General features: G+C 46.3%; 1 protein-coding gene across 1 annotated transcript in view; it reads right to left on the bottom strand.

Moving 5' to 3' along the window:
• MUSK (muscle associated receptor tyrosine kinase) overlaps window positions 1-25,028 on the bottom strand; it is a 343,556-nt gene that overhangs the window by 81,856 nt on the left and 236,672 nt on the right. Inside the window, exon 12 of the mRNA XM_075316181.1 lies at window positions 16,103-16,191. Coding sequence (XP_075172296.1) covers window positions 16,103-16,191 — 89 coding nt within the window. The remainder of the gene's footprint in view (window positions 1-16,102; window positions 16,192-25,028) is intronic.

Genomic DNA, 25,028 nt, shown 5'->3' with positions numbered 1-25,028 from the left:
TCAAGTTGCAGTTCAAGTGAAGGTCTGGGGTGCTGGGTTTCTTTTTATACACACCCACTAATTAACCGATCATTTAGTGAGCACAGGTGAGGATGTAAACTAGGATTGGGTGCATTATATGACAAGGCGACAAAACTTTTGTCTTGCCAAAATCTGACCTTTCTGTGTTCATTAACTGATCAATATTTCAGCCTTTGCAGCAACTTTATTTTCATAACCTAAACTAAATATGGGAGGGTTTCAGCTTTCAAAAGAGTAGTTTATGAAACCAATGGATGAATTTAAAGCCAAGTTATAAGCTTTTATTTACATAACATGGATAAGCGACAGAACTTTTGTCAGGGACTGTATCCTGGTCTGCTGCACTAGTGTACAGCAGGGCAGGAGACCTGTCAGTGATTCCCTGACTATGCCTGTTAGACCCTGCTTATAGCAGGATTTAACAGTCCTCCATACCGTGGGGTCATTAGTTAAGCTCAGGGTACCATGGCAACAATCGGCCCAGGTGCTTATGATCACAAGGTGCTGATCATGTCAATTAGTGTCTTTTAACCCTCTTTTAACCTCTTAAATTGAAGACAGCCTTTTTTAAGGGGTTAATTGGCCCTGATTAGCTTCAAAACTGGTCGGTGACGATACCTGGGGGTGTCATCAGTCGTGTACAGTTGTCACCTATGGGACTTTCAGCTGCTGGGCCGTTATTCACTTATTCTCGATTGGCTTTAAAATGGCGAAGTGAGAATACGGCTTAATGACCCCCATTTTTTATGTGTACCAGCGATCGTTAAATGGTTAAAGTATGTGTATATTTATTAAGATGTTGGACTGTTTATCCTACTGGGCACAAAGGCTTGTATAAGAGGCTTGTACATTGTAGGGCTGATTCATTAACACTGGCATCATGCATACCAGTGTTAATAGATGGCTTGCTGGAATGTGATGCTTTAAATTCATTAAATGAGAACACCACTTAATAAATTTTGCGCATGTACCCAACTCCTCTCCAGATCTTACAGTTTTGGTGGAGCTGATTAACTGGTTTGAAAATTCCAAAAGTCACAGCATTTTTGTCAAACTGCACAGTGCACAAAAAAGATACGACTCCTTAAAGTGTTTTATGCCAGCTAAAACACAACACCAACACTCCACTATACCACCAGGGAAAAATATATATAGATGTCATGCTTCTATCAACATATAATAGTGAGTGGATTAATAATCACTGCATACTAAAGGAGGCATGAAGTGAGCTCTGTTTCAGGTGGACAATGACTGACCCAGCCACGACGGGGATGTGGATCCACCGTAGCACAGATCATGGTCTTATCCTGGAGCGGCGTGACTAAGTGCCCATCAGATCCTCTGATGGTAAGGTTGGACTTGGCTGCTGGTAGCAGTCCCTGGATCCGCAGAAGCTGACACTGACAGAAACAGGCTAGTCAGAGTACAGCCTCTGCAGGAACAGGATCAGGATAACCGTTAGGGTGAAAGCTGGTACAGAAACAAAAGAGACTGAATCAGGTATGAGTTCAGGTGCAGCCAAGAACATAGATTCAGGAACATGGGCAGATACTGATATACTGAAATGAAAACAGGAAGTTGAACTGGTACCACGACAAAGGAATGGATAATGGAATACACTCTGGTACTGGGATACAGGAATGGGAACAGGAACATAGGCTGGTATTGGGACATAGGACTGGATCATGAACTCAGGCTGGTACCGGGACACAGGAAGAGATACAGGAACTCAAGCTGGTACCGTAACATAGGATCAAATAAAGGAACTCAGGCTGGTAACGGGACAGAGGAACAAGTCAGGAATGAAATCAGGAACTCAGGCTGAAAATGGGAAACTTAAAACCTGCATAATTGTAATGTGTTATCTTGAATTCCAGTTGGTTATGCAGCCCACATGAAAAAAAGCTATGACAACATGAAACAGTTGTTGAGGTGCCTGAACTATAACAACGATTAACGCCCACTCTTTGGTGACTTAAAGGTAGTTTCCTTCTTGCCTTATCTCCAGGGTGGATACACAAATACTTCTGCTTTCTGTGTGGGTAGGATAATTGTGCAAGAGAATATCACTACAATACAATGGCATTCAAAAGTGTGAGCACCCTTGGTCAAGATTACTGTTATTGTGAACAGTTATGCAAGTTGAAGATGAAAAGATTGCTAAAAGGCACAAAGTTAAAGATGACACATTTACTTGTATGTTAGGCAAAACAATTTTTTTAAATCTTTACATTTTAAAAATTACAAAAGGAAAATGGGCTGATGCAAAAATATGGGCACCCTTGTGTACTCAGATAACTTTGACTTTTTCGGACCTTAGTTATCCTGCTAGGGTTATGGCTTGTTCACTATCATCATTAGGTTGGGTCAGGTGGTGCAAATTTCACAGCTTTTGTAAATCCAGCCTTCTCTAACTTTGTGCTAAAAAACAGTAGCCATGAGTTCTTCTAAGCAGCTGCCTTGCACTCTGAAAATGAAAATTGTGGAGGCCCACAAAGCAGGAGAAGGCTATAAGAAAATAGCAAAGCATTTTCAAGTTGCCCTTTCCTCAGTTTGAAATGTAATTAAGAAATGGCAATTAACAAAACAGTGGTGGTTAAGATTCAGTCTAGAAGACCAAGCTAAATGTCTGTATGAGATGTTTGTAGGATTTGTAGAGAAAAAAATCATAACCCCCACTTGACTGCAAAATACCTTCAGGAAGATTTAGCAAACTCAGGCGTTGTGGTACATTATTCTATTGTTCAAAGACACCTGCACATGTTTGGCCTTAATGAAGGAGTCATCAGAAGAAAACCTCTCCTGTATCCTCACCATAAAATTCAGCATCGGAAGTATGAAAAATAACATCTAAATAAGCCTGATGCATTCTGGAAACAAGTCCTGTGGACCGATGAGGTTGACATAGAATGCTTTGGCCATAATGATCAAAGGTAAGTATAGAGAAAAAGCATACAATATTTCAGGAAGAGAACATATTGTCAAAAAGTAAGCATGGAGGTGGATCAATCATGCTGGGGGTGGTGTTGCAGCCAATGGCATTGTCAACATTTCAAAGGTGGAGAGAATAATGGATTCAATGAAATTTCAACAAATTGTTAATGCAAACATAACACCATCACTAAAAAAGCTAAAGTTGAATAGAGGATGGCTTCTAAAAGTGGATAATGATCCTAAACACACCTCAAAATCCACAATAGATTACCTCAAAATCCACAAGTTGAAGGTTTTACACTTGCCCTCACAGTCCCCTGATCTTAACTTCATTAAAAATCTGTGACTAGATCTCAAAAGAGCAGTGCATGCAAGACGACCCAGGAATCTCACAGAACTGGAAGAAGGAAGAAGGGATGAAAATCCCTCAAACAAGAGTTGAAAGACCCTTGGCTGGCTACAAAAAGCATTTACAATCTGGGATACTTGCCAAAGGGGGTGCAACTAGGTACTAACCATGCAGGGTACACAAACTTTAGCATCTACCCATTTTCCTTTTTTGTTAATTTAAAAATGTAAAAGATTAAAATCTTTTTTTTGCCTAAAATACAAAGAAAATGTGTCATCTTTAAATGTATGCCTTTTAGAGATCATTTCATCTTCAACTTGGTAAACTATTCACAAGAATTTATTTGACCAAGGGTACCTAAACTTTTGAATGCCAGTGTAAGGCTGCTTTCACACCTCTGGTTTCTGCAATGCGGCACACTCCGGCACTTTGCAGGAAAATCGCAACCGTTTTTTTTTTGCTGCCGGTTGCGTTTTTTCTGCATAGACTTTAATTAGAGCCACATTGTGCCGCATGGCCTTGCGTTCCATCCGTTTTTTGCCGCATGCGGCAGATTTAGCCGATGCGGCAGCCGGATGGAACGTTGCCTAGCACGTTTTTTCGTGCGGCAAAAAAACCCGCATCGCGCCGCATTCGGCCGATGCGACGCATTTTTCAATGCATGCCTATGGTGGCCGGATGCGGCGCGATGTGGCAAAAACCGCATCCGGCCGCCGCATGCGTTTTTTGCCACTGCGCATGCTCAGTAGCATGCCGTAAGCGGCAAAAACCGGACGGGCCGCATGGGAAAAACTTATGCAAAGGATGCGGTGTTTTCACCGCATCCGTTGCATAGCTTGCACAGCCGGATTGAGCCGCAGAGCTCAAGCCGGATGTGTGAAAGCAGCCTTAAAGAGAAGGGCCTTTCAGACATTCACTTTAGTCAGGGAGCAAAAATGTCTTGAGTCCATCACTTGTTAACCCATATAAGATTTTGTTACCACTACATATCAAGTTGAGCCTAATGAATAACTTTGTAAAGGAATGGATGTAATGGATAAAAATGCAAAAGCATTCAAGTATCCAATTGATACATTTTTAAGGTTGTGTGAAGCAAATATAAAGCAAGGAGTGTTTATTGGACCTCAGATTCAGACGCTTCTTCAAGATGAGGAGTTTTTCTGTTGCAGGTCAAGGAAAAGGCTGCATTCGCATTAGTAGTTGCTCATTTTTTGGAAAGCACAAGAGCAGATAATTATGAAGAGTTGGAGGACAATCTCCTTAAAATATATAAGGATCTTGGATTAACCTCTTACCAACATAGGAGGTACTGGGTACGTCATGGCTCATGTTGGTATAATTGCTAATCCTCCTGCACCTTATAGCCGCACATGTCTGCTGTAAAAATCAGCAGAGGACATATGCGGAACTCACCACCGGCTCACCGCAGCAGCCAGCCAGCGGTGAGTCCCGCACTTGTCTGCTGATTTATACAGCAGACATATGTGGCTATCAGGTGCAGGTGAATCAGCGGATCCACCCACACCTGTTAACACCTTAGATCATGCTGTCAAAATGTGATAGCAAAATTTAACCCCTTAATGACCGCAGGTAGTAAAATTACGTCCCAGCGGTCATAGTGTTCATCCCATCTGGCTGCCACGAGCAGCCGGGGGAAAATCTGTGCACATGTCAGCTAATTTGTACAGCTGACACGTGTGCCTTGCAGGCACGATCAGATCTGAGATCTGCCTGTACCTGTTAACCCTTTAAATGGCACTGTCAAAATGTGACAGCAACATTATAATCGTGGTCGCGGTTTAAGTTTACTCACATCCCGACACCGGAAGTCACGTGACATGATCACGTGGATCCGATGGTTGTCCTGGTAGCAAAAAGTCATGTCATGACTCCTTTAGCTCACATGACTCACTTCCTGTTTCACACGACCGAGAGCTGTGTGAGACAGGAGATGAGCATATCTGGTGTTCACAGCTGTGTAGCTGTGATCAGTAGATATTGAGGAGCAAGCAGACTGCTGATCCTTATAGTCCCCCAGGGGAACTGGTTAAATAAAAAAAAAGTAAAAAAAAAGTTTTGAATTATTAAAAAATAAAAAAACCTATAAGTTCAATCACCCCCTTTCACCCCATTTGAAATTAAAGGATTAAAAAAATAAAAAACTATACACACATTTGGTATCACCTCGTTCAGAAATGCCCAATCTATCAAAATATAAAATCAAATAATCTGTTCAGAAAACGGCATAGCGGCAAAAAAAATTCCAAACGCCAAAATTATGTTTTTTGGTCGCAGCAAATTTTGCACAAAATGCTATATAAGCAATCAAAACATAGCATTTGCACAAAAATGGTACCGTTAAAAATGTCAGCTCGAGATGCAAAAATAAGCCATCACTGAGCCATAGATTCCAAAAAATGAAAATACTACAGGTCGTGGAAAATGGCAGAAAACGTGCGTCACTTTTTTTGGACAAAATTGTGAATTTTTTTAACCCCTTAGATAGAAGTAAACCTATACATGTTTGGTGTCTACAAACTCGCACCAACCTAAATCATCAAACCAACCCAACAGTTTTAACATATAATGAACACAGTGAATAAAATAGCTCAAAAACTATCGTGCAATCGCACTTTTTCTTTGCAATTTTTCCGCATTTGGAACTTTTTTTTGTCATTATTCAGTACACTATGTGGTAAATCTAATAGTTTCATTTAAAAGTACAATTCATTGCGTAAAAAACAAGCCCTCACATGGGTATATTGATGGAAAAATAAAAAAGTTACGGTTTTTGGAAGAAGAATGGTGAAAAAAAAAACGGAAAGTGCAAAAACGGACGGTTGTGAAGGGGCTAAAGTGCCACATCAGGTAACATGCACTTACCCGCTGTCATCAGAGGCCCCATTACATGGTCATGGGGAGCCCGATCTATCAAAATATAAAATCAATTAATCTTATCGGTAAGCAGCAAAGTGTCAAAAAAATCCAAATGCTAAAATTAAGTTTTTTGGTCTTTACAAATTTTGTGCAAAATACAATAACAGGTGATCAAAACATAGCATCTGCACAAAAAATACCGTTAAAAATGTCAGCTCAAAACAGAAAAAATAAGTCATCACAGAGCCCTATATCCTGAAAAATCAGAATGCTATGGGTCACGTAAAATGGCGCAAAAAGTGTGCCATTTTTTGGGACAAAATTCTGAATTTTTTTAACCCGTTATATAAAAGTACTAGAAATTTGCCTGATTCTAACGTATCGGGTAGTCTAGAATGTGTAAGTAGGTTAGCAGATTGAATAATAAGGTAATGAATGGACTGGATGGGTTAGGTTTAATTTAGTATTCTTATAATTGTTTATTGGTTTTAAAATAACAAACAACAGAAGGAACAGTTTTAATAGATGAGTCTAATCTTTAATGATATCCATGGCTTGTAATAAAAGAAGGCTATGAACAGTGTAAAGTTAAGTAAAAATATGCTGATGCTGTCATGTCGCCCAATGCTGGTATGTGCCCCCATCATGGTGCAGCCACCATCCAGATATGTACCCCCATCCTGCGGGGTAATGTGTGTGGGGGGCGGGGTGCGGGGGGCTGGAGCCGAGCGGGGCCACGGCGCTGAGGACGTCAGTGCCGGGACTGCATGGCTGGGGACAGGTGACTATTCAGGTGTGTGTGTGTATTCAGTGTATACATGTGGAGGACGAAGTGCGGGGGGCGGAGCCGAGCGGGGTAATGTGTGCGGGGGGTGGAGTGCGGGGGGTGGAGCTGAGCGGGGTCATGGCACTGAGGACGTCAGTGCCGGGGACTGTATGGCTGGCGACAGGTGACTATCCAGGTGTGTGTGCGTATGTGTTCAGTGTATACATGCGGAGGGCAGAGTGCGGGGGCGGAGCCGACCAGGGTAATATATGCGGAGGCGGAGTGCGGGGGGTGGAGCGGAGCAGGGCCATGGCGCTGAGGACGTCAGTGTTGGGGACTGCATGGCTGGGGACAGGTGACTATTCGTGTGTGTGTGTGTTCAGTGTATACATGCGGAGAGCAGAGTGCAGGGGGAAGGTGACGCCGAGCGGGGTAATGTGTGCCGGGGGGCGGAGGCGAGCGGTGGGTATGTGTCGGCTGGGTTGCCAGTGTGGGCTCCCGGGGGTGCAGCACTCACCGGGGAGTCAGGGCTCCATGTGCGTGCGGGGAAAAGTGTCGTATGTCGTCCTGTCGGCCCGTAGTTCGGGCTGTTCACTTATGCTCCTTGCACACGTAGCCAGGGTAAATATCGGGTAACTAAGCAAAGAGCTTTGCTTGGTTACCTGATATTTACCTTGGTTACCAGCGTACACCGCTTAGCGCTGGCTCCTTGCACATGTAGCCAGGGTAAATATCGGGTAACTAAGCAAAGCACTTTGCATGGTTATCCGATATTTACCTTGGTTACCTACCTACACCGCTTAGCGCTGGCTCCCTGCACGCGTAGCCATGGTAAATAGGGGTAACTAAGCAAATCGCTTTGCTTAGTAACCCATTGTGTACCCTGGTTATGTGTGCAGGGAGCCTTAGCTGAGACGTTGGTCGCAGGCTATTTAGCACACGCGCTCTGGCGACGGTTGTCACTGTAATGACGTCATTTTGGAGCAAGACAGACAGAAAGACAGAATAAGGCAATTATATATATAGATACCTATACATGTTTGGTATGTACGAACTAATACATCACACCGATCGATCTGTTTTACCATATAGTGATCACTGTGAATAAAATACTCCCAAAATAATCACATGCAATCACACTTTTTTTGCAATTTTTACACACTGAATTTTTTTGTCATTTTCCAGTACATTAGATGCTAAAACTCATAATTTCATTTAAAAGTACAACTCGTCCCGCAAAAAAAAAAGCCCCTATATGGCAAGATTGACGGAAAATAAAAAAGTTATTGCTCTCGGAAGAAGGGGGGCAAAAAAAATATTAAAACATTGAAAAATCGCCTGGGGGTGAAGGAGATAAGGATGAAGGCAGATGTAAGTCCATCGAGTCCAACCTATGACCTAACTGAACATGTTGATCCAGAAGAAAGCAAAAAAAAAAACAAAACAAAAAAACCCTTGTCTTTAAAAATTCATGTCTTACATTTACATCTACAGTTTTTCCCACCAAACCGTGGAGCAGTGAGTGATGTTTCCCTAAAATTTTGCAGTGAAAAAAGGAGAAAAGAAGGGCAGTGAGCCCCATAGGGGTGAATGGACCCCATGACGATCGGGAGGGTGCAAGGTTAGGAAAGGGTTAATAGGTTTGCATGGGATGGGGGATGTGTGGGAGTACAGGATTGGTAGTAGGGAGCTGTAAGGGGATTGGGGGGGAGCAAGGAAGGGGTGGGGTGTTGGGAGAGGTATAAGAGAGGGGGGTGTGCTGTTTACCTCCCCTTTCGTCGATTGATCTTTGTGTCCCAGGACGTAGTGCTGCTGCTGCTTCCTGCCATGGCTGCCCTTGCTGAACTCCTGGAGATGGTGCGGGGGGCATCCGAGGTCATGGGAGTGGATGCCCTGAGGCAGCAGCTGGCAGCGGTCTGTGGGGCTGGAGCGGCGCCGCCTGCTGTTCCAGCGCCCGGGCCGTGGCTACGTGCTCGGCGGGCGCGACCGCCGGAGCGCTACTCCCCCAGCTGGAGGGGGAGAATCAGATCAAGGAGCCCCTGCGGGGACCCTCCGGAGCAGCGGCGGAGCCCTCCAACTAACCTAGGGGAGCAGCCGGCCACCGGGAGGAATCCGCGACGGAGATCCCATGGGTCGGGGGTGGGCGGAGCCTCTGCGAGGCCCACTTCCGGTCCGCGGCCTGCGCAGCACCAGACCGGAGCATGGATGACGGCAGCCCCCAGTGATGTGCCAGCTGGGGGTGGCGCTCGGCGTGCCGGATTGCCGGAGGAGACTCCCTGCAGGCCGCAGGGGAGAGCAACAGGACGGGGGATGGGAGCGGATGTGAGCGGCGAGGTCAGGAGATCGGAGGAGGGGTACGGTGGCCCGCAGGCACAGAGGAGATCGGTAGTCACGGTCCCCCCCGGCGAGGAGCGTGCTGGGGGTGGGTCCCGGCGAGGAGCAAGCTCGGCACGGCCTTCCGGCAGTCGGCAGGGAGGGAGCCCACTGAGGACGACAGGAGAAGGGGCGGCGCAGCAGGATATCACGATTACAGCGGGAAGAGACGGCGGCAGGGCGCCACGGCGGGAGAAAAGGAAGAGGTCAAGCAGGAGTCGCCCGGACGAGCGGGGTGCGGTGACCGTGGGGGTCGACGGGCGCCAGGTGCGGGCTGTCCCCTCGCTGGTCCCCCCTGAAGATTTCGGCAGCGCATCAGACTCCAGCGAGGAAGAAGGAGCAGCGGCAGGTCGGACGGAGCGGCAGCTGGAAGATCGTGGCACGGCTGTTCCGGCGTCGGCTCAACGGCAGCCTGGTGAGCAGACAACAGAAATGTTACATGCTGTGGGTAGCGCGGGCGAGGGCGGGGGTTCCGTCGCGGGACGCGTTGCGCTGGGGGCGAGTGCGGTCGGGCAGTCTGGTTTACCGGGTCCGGAGTTTTGGGGGCAGCTTTTGGGGGTGTTGCAGGGGTTGTCTGCGGAACGGGTTAGTCGGACTGGGCCTGGGGCTCCGGTGGGGGCGTGGGTGGGCCCCACGGAGGTGGTGCGGACAGAAGCGCCGGTGCGCGATGTTGCTGCGGGGGACACGACCTCGGCGGCAGGTACGGGACAGGAGGCTGGTGGGGCGGCTTCCGTGGGTGCGAGTAAGGAGGCGGAAAAGGAAAAAGAAAAGGAGGATGAGGTAGTGCGTTTGGATGATAGGGCACGGAGTGAAATTTATGTGTGCTTTGAAGGGCAGTTAGGGGTTCATTTGAAAAAGGAGGTGAGGGAAAAGATTTGGAAGGGGGAGTATGTGGAAATTTTTTCCCTGCTTCCCTTGGAAAAGTTTAATTTGGATAAGGTGAAACCTAGTGATACAAAAAAGGAGAAGGAGGATGAGGAAAAACGGCGATATAGGTTGATCCCGAGGACGTTTACCAATTGGTTGCAGGCCTTTGCTATCTTAGCCAGTGTGATCGGGGAAAAGGAGCCGGAGCATTGTTCCGCCCTATTTGGATATATGGACGCGATAGGGGAAGCGTAAAGAGTATACGGCGGTTTGGGGTGGTTGAGATATGATGAGCAGTTCCGGCAGCGGAAGGCTCTGCGGCCGGGAGTCCAGTGGGGCCACAAGGATATTTCTTTGTGGATGCGGTTAATGACGGCGCCGGCTCAGCCCTTTCGAGGGGGTGCCGGGAGCCCGGGTGCGAGTGGCGGGTCCTCGGCTGGACAGAAAAAGGGAGCTTGTTGGCAGTATATCGAGGGACAGTGTAAGTTCGGGGCCTCTTGTCGGTTCAGACACGAGTGTTCCGGATGTGGAGGGTCCCACCCTCTGGCCAGGTGCTTCAAGAAAGGCAAAGGAAAGGCGGGGGAGGGGTCTGGAAAAAGGGAGGACGCCAGTGAGGGTAGAGGCGATGCTTCCCTATTTAAGTAGATACCCGGATGTGCGGGCGGCGGAGTTGTTGGAACGTGGTTTTACAGAGGGCTTTCGGATTCCGTTTGAATCTGAGGCGCCGGTGTTTCGCCCGGGAAACTTGCGGTCCGCAAAAGAACATCCGGCGGTGGTGAAGGAAAAGCTGCAGAAGGAGGTGGAGTTGGGGAGGATGGCGGGCCCATTCCAGGACCCGCCATTCTCTAATTTACGGATTTCCCCCCTTGGGGTGGTACCTAAGAAGGAGCCGAACAAATTTCGGCTCATTCATCATTTATCTTATCCGGCGGGATTGTCGGTGAATGATGGGATATCACCGGAATTGTCGGCGGTATGTTATGTATCGTTCGATAGGGCCTTGGAGCTGGTAAGGGTAGCGGGGCGGGGGGCCCTGATGGCAAAGGCGGATGTGGAAGCAGCTTTTCGTTTACTCCCGGTGCATCCAGAGAGCTTTCATCTCTTAGGGTGTATGTGGGATGGTGAATACTATGTGGATCGTTGCCTGCCGATGGGCTGTTCCATTTCGTGTGCTTATTTTGAGGCATTCAGTACGTTTGTGGAATGGGTAGTCAAGGAGGTGGCAGGAGTCCATTCGGTGATTCACTATTTGGATGACTTCTTTTGCGTGGGTCCGGCGGGCTCTTCGGTTTGCTCCTTGTTGTTGCTTACGTTAGAGCGGATCGCGCGGAGCCTGGGTATTCCGTTGGCAAAAGACAAAACAGAAGGGCCGGTGACGGTATTATGTTTCTTAGGTATCGAAATTGATACACTGGCAATGGAATGCCGGTTGCCGGAGGGAAAGCTGTTGGATTTGAAGGCGTCGGTGCGGTTTTTGTCTCAGGCCAAGAAGGTGCGGTTGCGCGAGTTGCAGTCAGTGCTCGGAAAATTGAATTTCGCTTGTCGCATTATGCCGATGGGGCGGATATTTAATAGGAGACTGGCGAGCGCAACCGCAGGGGTAAAAGCTCCAAATCACTTTGTCAGAGTTACAAAAATGATGAAAGGGGATTTGTTGGTGTGGGAGGAGTTCTTGGACCGGTACAACGGTCGGACCCTTTTGATGAGCGAGGCGGTGTCCAATAGCCAGCTGGAATTGTACACGGATGCGGATGGGGCGACAGGTTTTGGAGCAATTTTTCAAACGCGCTGGTGCGTGGGAAAGTGGCCGCGGCGGTGGGTGGAAGCAGGTTTGGTGAGGAATTTGGCGCTGTTGGAATTGTTTCCCATTATTGTGGCGGTGGAGTTGTGGGGCCCTGTTTTGCTGGAAGAAGGGTTTGCATGCATTGTGACAACATGGCGGTGGTGCATTCCATCAACGCACTGTCGGCAAAATCCCCGCCGGTTGTGGGGTATTTAAGGCATCTAGTGTTGCGTTGTTTGGAGTTAAACATTTGCGTGGTGGCTCGGCATGTGCCTGGGATTCGCAACGAGGTGGCTGATGCGCTATCACGGTTTCAGTTTTGCAGGTTCAGGAAGCTGGTGCCGGAAGCGGACGCGGAGGGGGAACCTTGCCCGAACTGGCTGTGGGACCTCGCATCGGTGTAGCTTTTGAGGGAATTCGGAGATCGGTGTCTGAGGCTACTTGGTGCCGATATCAGGCGGTGTGGCAGGAATGGGCAAAGTTGGAAAGTAGGGAGTTCATGGAGTCGGGTTACCAGGGTCGAGTGTTGGGGGTACTGATGTTAATAAGTGGGGATTTTTCGGAAGGCAGGTCTGTTTCGGTGATTGGTTGCAAGTTGGCGGCGTTGGCCTTTTTGTTCCAGATGCAAGGGGTTCGGGACGCGACTAAGGATTTTCTGGTGCGACAGGCGATGAAGGGTTTTCGAAAAGGGGCTCAGTCGCGTGACTGTAGGCGGCCGGTGTCATTGCCATTGTTGGTGCGTTTGGTGGGGTGTTTAGGGGAGTTGTGTTCGTCTCCTTATGAGCGGGTGTTGTTCTCGGTAGCTTTTGTACTGGCGTTTTTTGGGGCCTTTCGTATTGGCGAATTGGTCAGCCCGACTAAGCAAGCGATGGGTGGTTTGCTGTTGGGTGATGTGATGCTGGGGGAGGATAGAGTGGAATGTCGGCTTCGTTTTTCTAAGACGGATCAGAGGGGCCGGGGGCGCTTAGTAGTGTTGTACGCTTTACCGGGGCACCAGTTGTGCCCAGTGTTACATGTGTCAGAGTTTTTAAAGGTGCGCGGCGGTTACCCTGGTGTTTTTCTTAGACATACGGACGGATTGGCTTTGTCGCGGTATCAATTCAATGCGGTGCTGAAGATGGCTCTAGCAAGGGTGGGGGAGGAGCCACGTGAGTACGGGTCTCACTCCTTCCGGATTGGGGCGGCAACGGAGGCCGCCAGGTGGGGCTTGAGTGAGGATTGTATCCGGCGGATTGGGAGGTGGGAGTCTTCCAGGTTCCGTTTGTACATTAGGCCTCACTTGGTCAGGTGATGGTCAGGGGTGGGGGATTCAAGGTTGGTGTTAGATGCCGGTTTGTGGGCAATTTCTTGTGCTGTTGCTGTTTTTATTCGTGGTCTTTGTATTTTATAGGTCCATGCCTTGTGTGGATCCTCGGGCACTCCTATGTGTATTGGGGAGCGTTGCGGGCGGATGTGCGGCGTGACGGTCGGCAGCTCGGAGTGTCGGTGTCGGAAGCTCGAGTAAAGTGGCTCGGAATTCGGGGCATGACCTGGGGTAGGGTGCGCCCTGAGGTGGCTTATTATAGCCGTATGGATCGTGTCCCTGATGTGTTAATTTTGCATGTGGGAGGGAACGATTTGGGAGTAAGGTCGGCGAGGGAATTGAAAAGGGATATAAAGCTGGACCTGTTACATTTGTGGAGGGCGTTCCCGGGCATAGTTATCGTTTGGTCGGACATTATAGCTCGGACGCAGTGGCGTTTTGGGAGGTCGGTGGACCGTATTAATAGGGCTCGGAGCAAGCTGAACCGGTCTATTGGCAGGTTTGTGGCGAGAAATGGTGGGTTGGTGGTGCGGCATAGAGAATTGGAGGAGTCCACGGAGCAGTATCTAAGGAGAGATGGGGTTCACCTGACTGATGTGGGTCTGGATTTATGGATGTTGGGTTTGAGGGATGGCCTAGAGCAAGCACTGGGGGTGTGGGGGGCCCGGGCCAAGTAAGGGTGTCACTTGGCCGGCCTGTGGCGGGGTGATAGGTCCGTCTGAGATGTTGGGAGTACCGACAGTCGGCTTGTTGGTACGAAGTCGCTCAAGGGGAGTGGCTTCGGAGTGGATGGGAACTTGTGGGCGGAGGTCCCGCAGGCTCTGGGTAGGGGTAATTAACGATGGAACGTTGTTACCCCTCACCTCGGGCCGGGTGGTCACGGCCGAGGTGGTCCTCTGGGCCGGTTTGGAGGTTACGGCCGGGGGGTTAGGAATGATGGTTTGCCTCTCGGATGGATCTATCGGTGTTTCTGGTTATACGGGTATATATATGTATAAGGTTAAGTTTAACAATTGAGTGGCATGTTGGGCCACAAGTTTGGTATACATATATACGGTAAAATAAAACTGTGGCCATTCCTGCAATAAAGTCGTGGTTCTCGTCTTCATTTAGGTAGATATGGTACGGGGTGTGTGTTTTACAGGATAACCTGCTTATCCCTTATAGATGCGTCATGGAGAAAAGATATCAAGGAAAAATGGATTCCAACAATGCTCAAATCTTGCAGATTACAGTTGGACAATTGTAAGAGATGATCCAATGCAGGAGTGCAAGAGGTGAGCGAAAAAGAGTTGCCACTGAATGAGGACCACATTTTGTAGTGCAAATTCTGTAACTGTTTATAATTCGAAATAGTTTTGAGATACAGTAAGTTTTAGTTGTTTGAATTGTTGCCACGTTTCCTCTAAATAAATATCAGAAAATTGACATAAAATATTCTACATGTTTATATTTGCTAAAATAATAATATTTCAAAGTACAGAAACTTTTATGCGTTAATTACATGTAAAAGTAAAAGAAAACTTTTTGATATCATAGAAACAAGAGCCAACAAAAAATGTCATAGTCATATTTGAATTCTGGAGGTCAAAATTATTAAGAAATGGCTCATTTCATAACTGAACCTTACAACTTTTTAAAATATGTAGAACAGTGTATTCGTAGCTAAAGGCCGCTTTACATGCAACAACATTGCTAACGAGATGTTGTTGGGGTCACGGAATTTGTGACGCACATCCGGCCTCGTTAGCGACGTCATTGTGTGTGAAACGCACGAACGACCGTTAACAATCAAAATTACTTACCTAATCGTTGATTGTTGACGCGTTGTTCCTTTCCCGATTATCGTTGCTGTTGCAGGACATAGGTTGCTCGTCGTTCCTGTGGCAGCACACATCACTACGTGTGACACCGCAGGAACGAGGATCATCACCTTACCTGCGGCCGCCTGCAATGAGGAAGGAAGGAGGTGGGCGGGATGTTCGTCCCGCTCATCTCCGCCCCTCCGCTTCTATTGGGCGGCCGCTTAGTGACACTGCTGTGACGCCGCACAAACCGCCCCTTAGAAAGGAGGTGGTTCGCCGGCCACAGCGATGTTGCTAGGCAAGTAAGTCCGTGTGACGGGTGTAAGTGATGTTGTGCGCCACGGGCAGTGATTTGCCCATGACGCACAACCGACGGGGGCGGGTAAGCTCGCTAGCGATATCGATAGCGATATTGCTTGCTTGTAAAGTGCCCTTAACTCTAAGCAGTAGATGCCTGCTATATAATAAAGACAGCATATGCTAAGTATGGTGCATGCTCGACTCCTGAGCCCGGTCCATACACCCACACCTGGACAAAAAAAATCCATTAATTTTTGTAACCCTGGAAGTCCCCTGGAAGTAAACTAAAGCAAAAAGTTCTAATCTTAAATATTATATTCATTGGATATTTTCTTCAAAAAGGGTTTTAGGAAACCAAAGCCGGACCTGCAGCTGTACAGATTTCTCCTTCTCACAACCCTTGAAGAGGTTTTGTTTATATCTCAAGTTTCTCATTTTAAAACCAAATAAAGCATTTGGAAATCTGGCTCCGGCTTGGCAGAGGAAAATACAGGTGCCTGAATGGAATAGTAAATACTTTTCAAAGGTCTCGGCTGAATAAGAATTTATTTTATTAGCTCTTTTCCCATATTAAGATAACACATTTGAAACCTGACATTTCTCTTGAGAGCAGCAAAGGAAAAATTCAACAAATGTTGATATCACAACTTCTGACCTGCTCTTGAGTTCTGTCGGTTGCCTAAAGCATAGGATGTAATATTTATTACAATGTCAGCTACATTACCTGTTGACTCCATTTTTGACAAGGGATTCCTGATGCTGTCATGTTGACAGTCCCCTGGTAATATCTGCCATTGCCTTTATAACATGTTTCTGGAAGAAGCAGGGAATTCTTTATTAAATACTGCTTTCAATATTTAATTACCCATGAATAATTATTATAATCATAATCCACCTTGTTTTTGTAAAGAACATATTAAAAAGAAATAATTAAACCATACCTCCCAACTATTAAAGAACAGAAAGAGGAACACACCTTGTGGCACAGTATACACACTGCGGCAAATTTTGACCATGCCCCTAGCCTCACCCAAGCACACACCCATTTACCATCATTTTTTTCTACCCTGACAGGAAGAAACGTCTGAGGGTTGTGGCAATGAGGAACATTTACTAGATGCCCAAGACTTCAGGGTGTAGACCCAAATCTGGGACTGTCCCGCTATATCCAGGACGGTTGGAACTAGGGTTGAGTAGATTGATTCTCAGGATATAGGTCAAGAGTCGAGGTCAGCGGTTCCTGATGGCTGGATGTGAGGTTGGCAATTCTCTAACCTTCTGATGGCCTGGAGTGGCTTTTGGTTAGTTAGGATTGGCATGACATCATCTACGCATCATGCTCATCTCTAGTTGGGATATATGGATTCATTTTTTTTTCATTCATTAATAGTCGTAGCAGCCACAACGTTCTCATTTTTCTGTAAGTTTCAGTATATGACATCTAGCTTTAACGTGTCTGTAAGGCCTTGTTCATACATTACATAAATGCTGTTTTTTTTGCAGCTGTCCTCACCAAACTACAGAATAACGATATTTTCTTATTATTGCATTTTTTCTGTTTTCCTCAAATTTGATATGCTTTTGTTGCAGATGGGAAGCAACATTTATAATGTGGCTTTTATAATATAGCAAGTCCTGGATTTAAAAAAGGAGCTGCAGCTTTTTACATGCATTTTTTTTTTAGTCTCCACATTCAAGCCCCAAGAGAAAAAAAACACTAAAACCACACAGCTCAGTGGTGTGTTTAGACGCACAGTGGGCGCAATTTTCATTTCATCATATCCATTTTGCTTGGACAGCTATACACAGCAGAATTTCTGTGCAAAAAAGCAGCAGAAAAAATGCAGCATTTAAGGGTGCTTTACACGAGACAACAGATCGTGTGATGCATCGTCGGGGTCACGGTTTTCGTGACGCACATCCGTGTTATGATCCGGAACCATGGAAGACCACCACAAATCTTTGGCAAAAGGTGACAAGAGCATTGGCAACTAATCTGTCCGCCATCCCCTTACTAACCATCACAACTAGAAGTAGCCGAGGGGTGAACTAACATCCTGTGCACCGTGAACCCAGCCGGAGAACTAACTATCCTAAAGGTAGGAAAGATGAATAACTCTCTTCCTCAGAAAATAGACAAGAATAGCTAGCCCCCCACATTCAAAGACTGTGGTGATATAGGAAAAACCCAATACACAGGTAGATGACAGGATTAGCAAAAGGTGAGGCCGCCACTGACTAAAATAGGAAAGGACAGGAAAGGGACTGATGGTGGCCAGAGAAAAACCCTGCAAAATACCAACTTCCTGATAGTACAAAAAGGCCCTCAGATCGCTCGATCTGAACTCCGTCCTATACCAGGTGCCCTTGTCATACCAATGAACAGAAAACAAGAATCATAACAAAGTCAACAAGCCACAAACACATGGACCCAAAGGAGCTATACTCCACACAGAACTACAGGGAGTTCCTCAACAATCCACTGAGGGGGAAAATCTCTGCAAGCAAATAAACTGAAACCAACCACAGCAAATGACAAACCCAGATAAACAAAAGAACCAGACAATAAATAAAGAGCAAGCACTTATCTGGGGAAGATGTGGTGTAGAGCAGGATTAAGCAGGCTGGAGATACAAAGAACAACTGACATCCGGCAACAGCCTGCAATCAGACCAGGATTTAAATAAGCAGAGAGTTAGCAAAGGAAACACCCACTGCACAACACACCTGGTCCAAGTCCAAACCATTCCTGGCCACCAGAGGGAGCCTCGCAGCAGCCAAAACATAACTAACATTCACAACACATCCGGCATCATACACGACGTCGTCTCGTGTGAAACCTTTGAGCGACGCAGTATCGCTCACAAATCGTGAGTTGTGTACTCGACGTTCAGTTTCATAATATCGTTTATTTTTACTTGTGCCGGTTGTTCATCGTTCCCGTGGCAGCACACATCACTCCGTGTGACACCATGGGAGCGATTAACTCTTCTTACCTGCGTCCCACGGCTCCCGCCGGCTATGCGGAAGGAAGGAGGTGGGCGGGATGTTTACATCCCGCTCATCTCCGCCCCTCTGCTTCTATTGGCCGGCGGCTGTGTGACGTCGCTGTGATGCCGAACGTCCCTCCCCATTCAGGTAGTGGACGTTCGCCGCCCACAGCGAGGTCGATTAGCAGGTAAGTACTTGTGACGGGGGTTTCACGACTTTGTGCGACACGGGCAGCGATTTGCCCATGACGCACAAACGACGGGGGCGGGTACGATTGATTGTGAAATCGCACAATCGGTCGGCCCGTGTAAAGCAGGCTTTACACTAGAAGTGAACAAGGCCTAAAAGTCCGAGCAAAGTGGATGTGATTTGATAAGAAATCCTGCCTTCAATGTGTTTAAAGCCACTGCTGAAGTGTGCAGTTTTGGTGCTTTTTTCTCAACAGGCTTCTATGTGGAGGCTAAAAAAACTCATGAAAAAAAAAATTCATTTTTAAGCGCAGAATTAAGGCATTTTTGTACTATTGAAAAGGCATTAAAACTTCTGCTTCACATTTAAAGAAAAAAAGTACTAAATAAGGAGTAATAGCAGCAAACACAGGATAATTAGATGAGATTGTTATTGCATCGAGTGCCTGCAGAAAAAGAGCAGAGCAAAAAAATGCAGCATTTACACTTCATGTGAACATGACCTAACCATTACATTTATATTACATTGTTAAGTTCAATGAAGATAAAAGAAACTCAATTACATTAATTTCTTACACCGTTTACTGATCACGATAAATAACCTGATCTCTGTGTTATATGTGTTGTGATGATTACAATAGGGATTGCAAATATGTCTGTGATATTTTATGATTTTTGATGTTCATTTAAGCTGGTGTCACACACAGCGACAACGACAACGACGTCGCTGCTACGTCACCATTTTCTGTGACGTTGCAGCGACGTCCCGTCGCTGTCGCTGTGTGTGACATCCAGCAACGACCTGGCCCCTGCTGTGAGGTCGCCGGTCGTTGCTGAATGTCCAGCTTCATTTTTTGGTCGTCACTCTCCCGCTGTGACACACACATCGCTGTGTGTGACAGCGAGAGAGCGACGAAATGAAGCGAGCAGGATCTGGCACTGGCAGCTGCGGTAAGCTGTAACCAGCGTAAACATCGGGTAACCAAGGGAAGACCTTTCCCTGGTTACCCGATATTTACCTTCGTTACCAGCCTCCGCTCTCGCTGCCAGTGCCGGCTCCTGCTCTGTGCACATGTGGCTGCAGTACACATCGGGTAATTAACCCGATGTATACTGTAGCAAGGAGAGCAAGGAGCCAGCGCTAAGCAGTGCGCGCGGCTCCCTGCTCTCTGCACTGTGACATGTAGCTGCAGCACACATCGGGTTAATTAACCCGATGTGTACTGTACTTAGGAGAGCAAGGAGCCAGCGCTAAGCGCGGCTCCCTGCTCTCTGCACATGTAGCACAGCGACGTTATGATTGCTGCTTCTGCTGTGTTTGACAGCTAAGCAGCGATCATAACAGCGACTTACAAGGTCGCTGTTACGTCACCGAAAATGGTGACGTAACAGCGACGTCGTTGTCGCTGTCGCTTAGTGTGAACCCAGCTTTATTTATTTTTCTTAATAGTGCATCAAAAAGTTATATTATTGTAATTGTTTCTCATTTTTTTTTATTAATGTTATAGGAAAAAAAAAAGGCTGACTTTTATATTCCCTCTAGAATACAGGTACATAGAAATATACTACTATGCACAATGTATTTCTATGTATTTGTATAGTCAATCTGTGCAATCAGAGCCTGCAATGTAGCTTTAAGCATAGAAAATTCTCAAAAACTCATCAGTGTATCCTGTGGCTTGTTACTATAACTCCTGCCTGTAAAGAATAGAGGTTTTGCATTCAATTCCTGGGGAGACCAAATCTTTCAGAAGAGAAATTGACATTTTTGCTGTTACATAGTTACATAGTTACTTAGGGTGGCTTTGCACGTTGCAAGTGCAACATCACATGTGCGATGTCGGTGGGATTAAATCGAAAGTGACGCACGTCCGGCGTCACTTTAGACATCGTAGTGTGTAAATCCTAGATGATACGATTAACGAACGCAAAAGCGTCATTATCGTATCATCGGTGTATTCTCCGACATTTCCATAATGCCGGTGCAGAGACAGGTACGATGTAGTTCCTCGTTCCTGCGGCAGCACACATCGCTGTGTGTGAAGCCGCAGGAGCGAGGAACATCTCCTACCTGCCTCCTGGCTACAATGAGAAGGAAGGAGGTGGGCAGGATGTTTACATCCTGCTCATCTCTGCCCCTCCGCCGCTATTGGCTGCCTGCCGTGTGATGTCGCTATGACGCCGCACGACCCGCCACCTTAGGAAGGAGGAGGGTCGACGGCCAGAGCGACGGTCGCAGGGCAGGTGCGTGCATGTGAAGCTAGCGTAGCGATAATGTTCGCTACGCCAGCTATCACAAGATATTGTACATGCGACGGGGGCGGGGACTATCACACTCGACATCGCAGCATCGGCTTGCGATGTCGTAATGTGCAAAGCCCGACTTAGGTTGAAAAAGACCTAGGTCCATCTAGTTCAACCTTCCTCCACCAGTTCTACATTTGGTCACTAAAGTGGCCTTTACACGCTACGATATTGCTAGCAATTGCTAGCAATATCGTACGCAAAAGCACCCGCCCCTGTCGTGCATGCGATTTCGTGTGATCGCTGCCGCAGCGAACATTATCGCTACGGCAGCATCACACGCACTTGCCTGGTCGGCGGTGTCGTTGTGACTGCCGAACAATCCCTCCCTCAAGGGGGAGGGATGTTCGGCATCACAGCGACGTCACTGCAACGTCACTAAGCGGCCGGCCAATCGAAGCGGAGGGGTGGAGATGAGCAGGACGTAACATCCCGTCCACCTTCTTCCTTCCGCATTGCGGCCGGCGGCAGGTAAGATGTTCCTCGCTCCTGCAGTGTCTCACACAGCGATGTGTGCTGCCGCAGAAGCGATGAACCACATCAATCATCAACCATTACCGATTTTTGGTTTTGGGACGACCTCTCCATGGTGAACAATTTTCACCATTTTTGAGGTCGCTTAAGGTCGCTGGTAAGTGTCACACAGTGCGATATCGTTAATGACGCCGGATGTGCGTCACTAACAATGTGACCCCGATGATAAAACATTAACGATATCGTAGCGCGTAAAGCCCCCTTAAGTCATTTATAACCAACAATGTTTTGTGCACTGAGGAAATCATCCAGCCCTGTTGTGTTTTTTTGTTTTTCTTTTCCATTAATCTCATAGCAAAAAAAACCAGACTTATGTGCAATGTATCTCTATGTATTTGTATAATCTATCTGTGCATTCAGAGCCTGCAATGTAGCTTCAAATATAGAAAATTACCCAAAGCTTATCAGTGTATCCTGTGGCTCTTTACTTTAGCTGCTGTCTGTAAGGCCTCCGACACACTCACGTAAACATCACGTACGTTCCTGCAGACACGTATTTACCCTGCGTGTTGCTTGTATGTAAGTACGTGTCTCTGGTACATGCGGGCCACGTGTGTTCTCCATGTGCTATCCGCGATAACACACGGAGAACCGGTAATTTGCATACTATCGTGGTCCTTTCTGCTGTCCGTGGTGCTGATCATCGGCTCCAGCACTGCCGTTTCCATGCTGCTGCTGCCGGCCGCAGTGAAGTGAATATTAAATTAGTATAATGAGCGGCGGTCGGCAGCAAGTGACAGCAGTGGAAGGGACAGGAGTGCTGGAGAAGGTGAGTAAAGATTTTTTTTTTTTACTCTGACATGTGTGTTTTCTCCGGCACGTGTCACACGGGACCGCATCCACACTACATCCATGTGGTACGGGTGCGGGCCGTGTGACACCCGTGCTGCTGGAGCAACACGGACATGTCAGCGTTTTTAACACACGAAGACACGTAAGTACGGAACGGATAAAATACTTACGTGTCTCCTAACCATAGGGATTACCTAGGTCCCCGTTGTGCATGTGTCTCCGGTCCGTGTAAAAAATGGCACACACGGACCGGCGGCACGGGAATGTGTCGGAGGCCTAAAGAATAGATGTTTTGCGTTCAATTCTTAGGGAGAGCAAATCTTTAAGAAGAGAAAATTACATTTTTGCTATTGTGGGTTTTTTTTGTTTTGTTTTTTTTTCATTAATTACATAGGAAAAAAAATCAGACTCTTATTTTCCCTCTGGTATATAGGTACATAGAAATACACTGCTATGTACAATGTATCTGTATGTATTTGTATAGTCTATCTATTGGTTCAGAGCCTGCAACGTAGCTTCAAGTATAGAAAATTCTCCAAAAATTATCAGTGTATCTTGTGGCTCATTGTTTATCTGCTGCCTGTAATGAATAGAGGTTTTGCGTTCAATTACTGAGGAGACCAGATCTTTAAGAAGAGAAAATTACATTTTTGCAATTGTTTTTAATTTTTTTTAGTAATCTCATAGGAAATAAAATCAGACTTTTATTTTCCCTCTAGAATACAGGTACATAGAAAAACACAACTATGTACAGCATAGGTTGTGGCTCATATCTATAGCTGCTACCTACAATGATGGTGGTCATGGGTTCAATTCTCAGTGACACCAGATCACAAGAAAAGAGATCAAATCTGATATAGTAACACTCCTGAATAGGAATTCTTTAATGTTTAAGTATGCAGTCCTGATGTAAAGAGTATTCCCAAGATCACATTGGTAGTTCAGTGAGTTCTACACCTAAAGACATTAAAGGAGTTATCCAGGCGTGGGCTTAAAGTCTGCAATCCTTTTGATGTGTTTCCAGTTCCTGGAAAATGCATACATGCAAGAGATACTTGCAGCCATGAGGACCCCAGGGAACTGTAGCTTCCTGGTCAATGACAATGGTCATGTGAGCTGTGTCCAAACACATAGAAGGGAAACTCATAGTAAGTTAATTTGAGCTTTTGGCTTTCTATTTTCTGGACTTTGACAAAAAATGTTGAATTGTGGAAAACCCCTTTAAGGGAACTTCCGAAAGATGAAAAATTCCAAAAGTGCTATTAAAAGGTTGTTCTGTTTTAAAAAAAAGAGTTGTTTTTATTTCTATTTTATTGTTCTCCTTCACACACGTTATTCCGGAACATTTAGTCCAGTACACTATACCTGCCTCTTACCCCTACAGGTAGGAGGAATTACTGCAGAAAAAGCATTCAGCAACAACACAAAAGTAAAAGACTGAGAAGAAAAATAACAGCAGGCAGCAGAAGAGCCCATATAAATGAACTAATATATACAATATACTAATATATAAATGAACTGATCAAGGCTGTTAATGACCACTGATCTTTGACATTCAAGCCCATTAGTGATTACTTAGTGGTCAGATTAGACAGGTTGACCCAAATTGTATGTGCTCTGAAAAATCATTTACACAACAGTTCAAGCTTAGAAATCATTGGACCCTGTCAACGAGCAATTTGCTCATTCATCAGCTGATTGACGAACTGTTAGGCTATATGCGCACGTTGCGTAGTGTCCATGCTGAAAAATCTGCAGCGATTTGGCAGTGCATGTGCGCTTCAAATCGCTACAGAAATACTGTGTAATGAATGCAGTGTGTCTGCAGAATAGATGCCGATTTCATGCGCTCTGGATGCATCTTCTCCCATAGACAGAGTGGGAGCAGCATCCAAAGTGCACGAAAGAAGTGACATGTTGCTTTATTCAGTGCAGCGATTTGGATAAAAAATTTCAGCATGCAAATCACTGCGTTCTAAAAAGCGACGTGCGGATCTTCATAGATTGTGCTAGAGACGCAGGACGCATGCGTTTATGTTGCAGTGCAATATGCAGCGTAAAAGCATGAAATTACACAACGTGCGCACATAGCCTTAGGGTATAATTTGGGTCTATGAAACCCCCCACATTACCAATCCTATAAGTAGAAATAAATAAACACAAAACAGAAAAATCATTAAATAAACAACAAAAACATATTCTTTCTCCAATTTATTAACCCCTTTAACAACATGCAAGTCCAATGTAATCAACACCATGTACACGATGTCCCACGACGATCCCGACTCTGCTACATCCTGACATCCCAGCACTCAGTCGCATTAGAAAATGTGAATGATCACTGCAGGCTGTGGGACACACTCATAGAGCTGCAGCTGTGAGTGGAGGCATCAGTGAGTTCACCTGAGGTCACAGATGGTGATTCCCATGGTACTCCAGTTGTAACCTCAGGTGAACTCACATCTGGTGAACTCATTGAACTCACCTCAGGTGATGCATTTTGGACTAATTTTTCTGCCAGGAGATGCAGATTTGATGCAGAAATTTCTGCAACCAAATACTAGACATGTGCACATAGCCTAAACCGGTAATCCGGCAATGAGTTCACCTTAGGTGAGGTCAATGAGCTCACCTGAAGTCACAGCTGGGGTACCGTGGGAACCGATAGCTGTGACCTCAGGTGAAGTCCTGACGTCAATGCTCTCACAGCTGTGGCTCTGTCAATGTGTCCTGGAGAATGCAATAATTAATAACATTTTCTGTGACCATGCACTGTGACCTCAGGATGTAGCTGAGATCATCGTGGGACATCATGGTGTGGATTACGTTGGATCTGAAGGC

This window comes from Anomaloglossus baeobatrachus, chromosome 1 (assembly GCF_048569485.1).
Source record: "Anomaloglossus baeobatrachus isolate aAnoBae1 chromosome 1, aAnoBae1.hap1, whole genome shotgun sequence".
NCBI lineage: Eukaryota > Metazoa > Chordata > Amphibia > Anura > Aromobatidae > Anomaloglossus > Anomaloglossus baeobatrachus.
This window is presented reverse-complemented; position numbering and strand designations above follow the sequence as displayed.